This window comes from Phoca vitulina, unplaced genomic scaffold, assembly GCF_004348235.1.
Source record: "Phoca vitulina isolate PV1807 unplaced genomic scaffold, GSC_HSeal_1.0 scaffold2, whole genome shotgun sequence".
NCBI classification, from domain to species: domain Eukaryota; kingdom Metazoa; phylum Chordata; class Mammalia; order Carnivora; family Phocidae; genus Phoca; species Phoca vitulina.
The window spans coordinates 94,670,518-94,675,395 of NW_022589705.1; the positions used below are offsets into that span (position 1 = coordinate 94,670,518).

Here is a 4,878-nt window from a genome sequence, read left to right on the forward strand (position 1 = left end):
TGCTGCGGGGGGCGGGGCCTCAGCCAGGGCTCGGCTGCTGCGGGGGGCGGGGCCTCCCGCCTGGGGCTGGAACACAGCTTCCAGCTTGAACCCCGGCTGGCTTCGAAGTAAGCAGTGGCACCGAGGGGCCTGGGGCATTGGGCAGCTGTGGCCCAATCCTGACCACTTCGTGATTCTAGACTCGTGACCTGGTTTTTCGTGGAGAACGTCAGTCATAGGCACTGTAGGGAGACAAGTCTCTCCCCTCCAGGGGGGCTGAACCCTGATTTTTAAATGTGACCTAGAGACTGAGAAGGTCCTCAGGGCTCTGTGAGTAGAGAGAGGAAGGTGAGGATTATTGTCCCACCGGGGCTGAGGAAGCCTGGCATCAGGAGGGCCCGAAGGGGCCGCTGTGCCCGGGAAATGAAGTCCCACCGTCACAACCATCTGGGTGGTTTCCTGCCTTCTAGGTGCAAGCTGGCCCAGTCCAATGGCTGGGGCGTCATGGTGTCGCATCGCTCTGGGGAGACCGAAGATACCTTCATCGCTGACCTGGTGGTGGGACTTTGCACCGGGCAGGTAAAGAGCTGCTTGACTCTTCTCTGACCTCAGCTTCCCGAACACGGTACCAGGAAGGAGGGGGGCAGATGGGGTCCTGGGGGCCCCTTTATCCCCTCCTTCCTGCCCGAAATGCTCACGAAGATTGAATGTCCATGACAAGCATAGTGACCTTTCTTTTCCCCTTCCAGATCAAGACAGGGGCACCTTGCCGATCTGAGCGCTTGGCCAAGTACAACCAGATCCTCAGGTAAAGAGGAAGCCTCCCCGCACCGGTGTGTGGGCCCCGCCCTCCACTGGGAGCTCCTGGCTCTGTGGGGTGTGTGCAGATGCCGGCCGGGGTCCTGGCCTGAGCAGTGTGGGGTTGGGGTGAGCTGGGCGTAGAACCTAAGGCACCTTGTGGCATGGCCGGGAAGCTGGAGCCTGAGCCGGGCTGGGCTGCCATCTCCTGGGGGAAGAGGGAACAGGTCCCCTTTCAGATAATTTAATCCTAGAATTTTTAGAGCTACAAGAGAGCCTGAGTGATTACCTAATTTAGCACCCATGTTTTGTGGCGAAGGAAACGGGGGCTCAGAAAATGGCAACAGGAGGGGTCCCACTAGAACCCAGTGCTTCTGGATGTTCTGTCCCCCCCCGCCTTTTTTTTTTTTTTTAAAGATTTGATTTATTTGTCAGAGAAAGGGGGAGTGGTGGCAGGCAGAGGGAGAAGCAGGCTGCCCGCCTGATGGGGGACTCGATCTCAGGATCCTGGATTCATGACCTGAGCCAAAGGCAGACACTTAACCAACTGAGCCACCCAGTCGTCCCGTTCGGGTCCCTTTTTATCATAATGGGTCCTTGGGACGCTTCTGATCGAGGAGATGTGCCTCTTTTTTTTGTTCTTTTTCCAGTCTTGCAGGAAAAGGACAGTCTCTTTCATGAGTCCGCCCCATCTTACTCTTCCTTACACTGGGACGTTCCCCCCCCCCCCACATCGGCAGCCATCGGCACTCCCACAGGGCTTGTTTTCTGACACCTACGCTTCTTCCTTCTTTACTGGAGAATTTTAAGCACATTCTAGTCATAGGATCTCACCTATAAATACCTTAGTCTACATCTCAGAAGCATTTATGTTTACTTGTTAGCACCACAGTGCCATGAGAGTGTCCAGGATTCACGGTCGTTCCGTGACACCCACGCCGAGTGCTCGTGTGTCCGAGCTCCCCCTCCTTTTGTCCCCATGCCACTTCTCTGAAGAAACTGGGTTGTCCTTGTGTTAAAAAACATTTTTTCTTATATTCCAAGAAATAGCAGTCCTGACCTTTCTTCTAGTTTGTCTGGGGGTGGGGGAAGGCGGGAGGAGACGGGGCAGCAAATGGCCCACTTGCTGGGGGAGCTGGGTGGATGGGAGAGCCGGATGCTCCTCTCTGTCTCTGGGTGGGGAGATGTGGGCCTTGGGAATGGACATTTGACTTCTCTTTCCCCCTCCCCTCTCTCTCTCCTCTGCTTCCCAAGAATTGAAGAGGAACTGGGTAGCAAGGCTAAGTTCGCTGGCAGAAACTTCAGAAACCCCCTGGCCAAGTAAGCTCCAGGCGGCGCACCCCGAGTCCTGTGGTCCTGAGTCGGCCCATTAGACCTCTGCTCCCCCCGGGCAGCTCGAGGCCCCCAGCCGAAACTGGCCAGGGCCCCTGCTAGTTAACTGCCCTCTCCCCTCCCTGTGATGTTCTCACTGCTTCCTTAGAACTTAGAACTGCTGCAGAAGCCAAACTTGACCATCTGGGACCCTGCTGGAAACCCTAACTAATCATGTGATTGGCCCAAGTCATTGTTTTCTCACCTCACTTCCCACCCAGTGTCTGGAGCCACGTCTGTCTACTTTATAATCTTGAGGTGTCCACAGGCGAGATCCCCAGTGGTTTTGTGTGCAGAATAAAAAGGCCTCAGTGACCTGTAGGAATGCTGTGTGTGTGTGTGTGTATAAAATAGTGAGTCTCTTCGCGTTGAGTGTCCACGGAGTGTTGGCATTGGGCTGTGGGCCTATAAGAGTTGGAGACTTTGTCGTCATCACCAAAAGGGACAAGGGCGCTTGGCTGGCTCAGTTGGTAGAACACACGACTTTTTTTTTTTTTTTTTTTTTTTTTAAGATTTCTTAGTGGGGAGAGGGAGGGGCGGGGAGGGGGAGAGAGAATCTCTAGCCGACTCCTGAGTCTGCTGCAGGGCTGGATCTCAACCCATGAGATCATGACCTGAGCTGAGACCAAGAGTCAGATGCTTAACTGAGGCACCCATGCGCCCCTGAGCACATAATTCTTGATATTGGGGTTGTAAGTTCAAGCTCCATGTTGGGTATAGAGATGACTTTATAAAAATAGAGTCTTCTAAAAAAGGGGGGTGTGGGAGGACCAGTAGTTGGGGACATGTCATAAGTCCTTGGGCAGAGTAGGTGAAGAGAAAGGGGAGAAGGGGGCATGTTGGATCCTTCAACAGAAGTGGGGTCCATCTTGGGAGGCAGAGCCTGACTTAAGGTTCAGACATCTTACTGGGGAGACAATGCAAATGCAGAGCTATTAACAGATGGTCTTGGGGTGGTGGTTTCTAGATCATGGGACTGTGTCATTGTCCAAGCTGGAAGGTCTGCCAGAGTGCAGGTAACCATGCTGGGCAGGCTGGACTGTGGTTTCTCAGTTCCTGGGGGAAGCAAGTGAAAGGATCATTAAAAGGGACCTCTGGGGAGGTGGGAGGGCATCTAGAGGGTCTTGGGAACCCTCTTTAGATTCATACAATTTGATTCCATGCATATTCACTAACGTCCAAAAGCTACAGGTCGTGACTGACGCCTGCTGTGCTGTGGGTGCGGATGTAAATAGCCTCGCAGAAAGCCCTGTTTTAGAGCCCTGGGCGCCGTGGGTGGGGCAGTGTGTTACCTAGGAGCCCCTCGGAGGGGTCTGCTGTTAGCATGTTGTTTTTCTTCCCCTCACGTAGTTGGATCAAGTCTGGTATTGTGTATTCATACCCAGCGGGGGGACTAGGAGGCCCCCTTGTGGACATTCCCGTTCATTGCTTATCAGGATCTAACCCAAGAAGCAGAACCATTGGAAAAGACGAATCAAGAGACTGATCACAAGGAACTGTCTTCTGAGATTGCGGGGCTTGGCTGGGCAAATCCAAAGTCCACAGAGCAGCCCGTCAGAAGGGAGGATGACCAGGCACGAGTGAAGCGCCGAGTCACAGCTGCAGGGTCTCTCAGGCCCTGCTTTTAGGACCTTCCAACTGCTTCAGTCAGGGAATCCTGGGTATCTGGATATCCAGATCATCCAGGATAATTTAAAGTCACGTGACTAGTGGCTTTAATTAGAAGCCAGTTACTGCCGGATAGCTTCACAGTAATACCTAGATTAGTGTTTGAGTGACAGAACTCTCGTCAGGTTGATGGCCATAAAGCTACCACCCGTTGTCAACTCCGCAACCGGACGCAGCCCGCTTAAACCATACCTCATCTCCAAATAACCGTAACAAAGTCCTACTTCCACCTAATGTGGTACGACTCCTGCAGCCGAAACCACTCTTCCCAGGTGTTCATGACTGGTTTCTCTGAAAATTGATTCTGGAGGGAAAGGAAGGCTTCCACACCCGGCATGAGCCCATCGCAGGGCTTGAACTCATACCCCTGAGATCAACACCTGAGGTGAGATCGAGAGTCGGTTGCTGTAACTGACTAAGCCACCCAGGCGCCTCTCTTTTTTTGTTTTTTTGGTGTGTTTTTTTTTAGCTTCATATTACAAATGCTTTTCCACAAAACATGTATTTCTCATCTGTGGTTGTCTTCCAACTTCCCACAACTCTGACACTAGAACAAAACTCAAGGGAAAACTTGAAGCAGTTGGGTTCTCAGACTGGGCCATCCAGTGGAAGCACCTGGGAAGCCTCGAAAGCTCCCGCTGTCCCGAACAGCTGAGTCAGAAGCTCCAGGTGGGACCCAGAGCATTGGTATCTGTTCGAGCCTGCAGGCTGACCGAGCTTGGGAAGCACCGGTGTGCGGTAACGGGGGGGCAGGGTGGGGGGCGCCACCAGGCAGGGTGCGGATGTCGGGCTTCCCCTGGAAAACCCCAGTCCCGGAAATTCTCTCCCGGGTGAGTGCATCCGGGGCTTGGAGATGGCAGCTGAGTGCTCCCAGCAGCGCCGTGCTGCTGGGAGGGGCCGAGACGGGCCTGCTCCTGGATGGAATTCCACAGGCCCAGGGCCTGTAGATGCGGCCGGTCAGCTCTCCCCCAGGCCCTGCTCCCCCTCGCAGCAGCCAAGACGCAGGCAGTGCTGTGGCCCAGAGTCCAGATGGAGCTAGACGGGCTCTGATTCTGGCCCTAA

The 4,878-nt window shown here is 54.1% G+C and overlaps 1 protein-coding gene across 2 annotated transcripts in view; it reads left to right on the plus strand.

The window, feature by feature from the left end:
* ENO1 (enolase 1) overlaps positions 1-2,470 on the plus strand; it is a 14,787-nt gene extending 12,317 nt beyond the window's left edge. Inside the window, exons 10-12 of one of the 2 annotated variants that reach the window (XM_032394207.1) lie at positions 450-558; positions 729-787; positions 2,032-2,465. In XM_032394207.1, coding sequence (XP_032250098.1) covers positions 450-558; positions 729-787; positions 2,032-2,101 — 238 coding nt within the window. In that variant the 3' untranslated portion in view covers positions 2,102-2,465. Of the gene's footprint in view, positions 1-449; positions 559-728; positions 788-2,031 lie in introns of both variants that reach the window. The other variant, XM_032394198.1, reaches the window with a different exon arrangement.
* Positions 2,471-4,878: the final 2,408 nt, after the last annotated feature.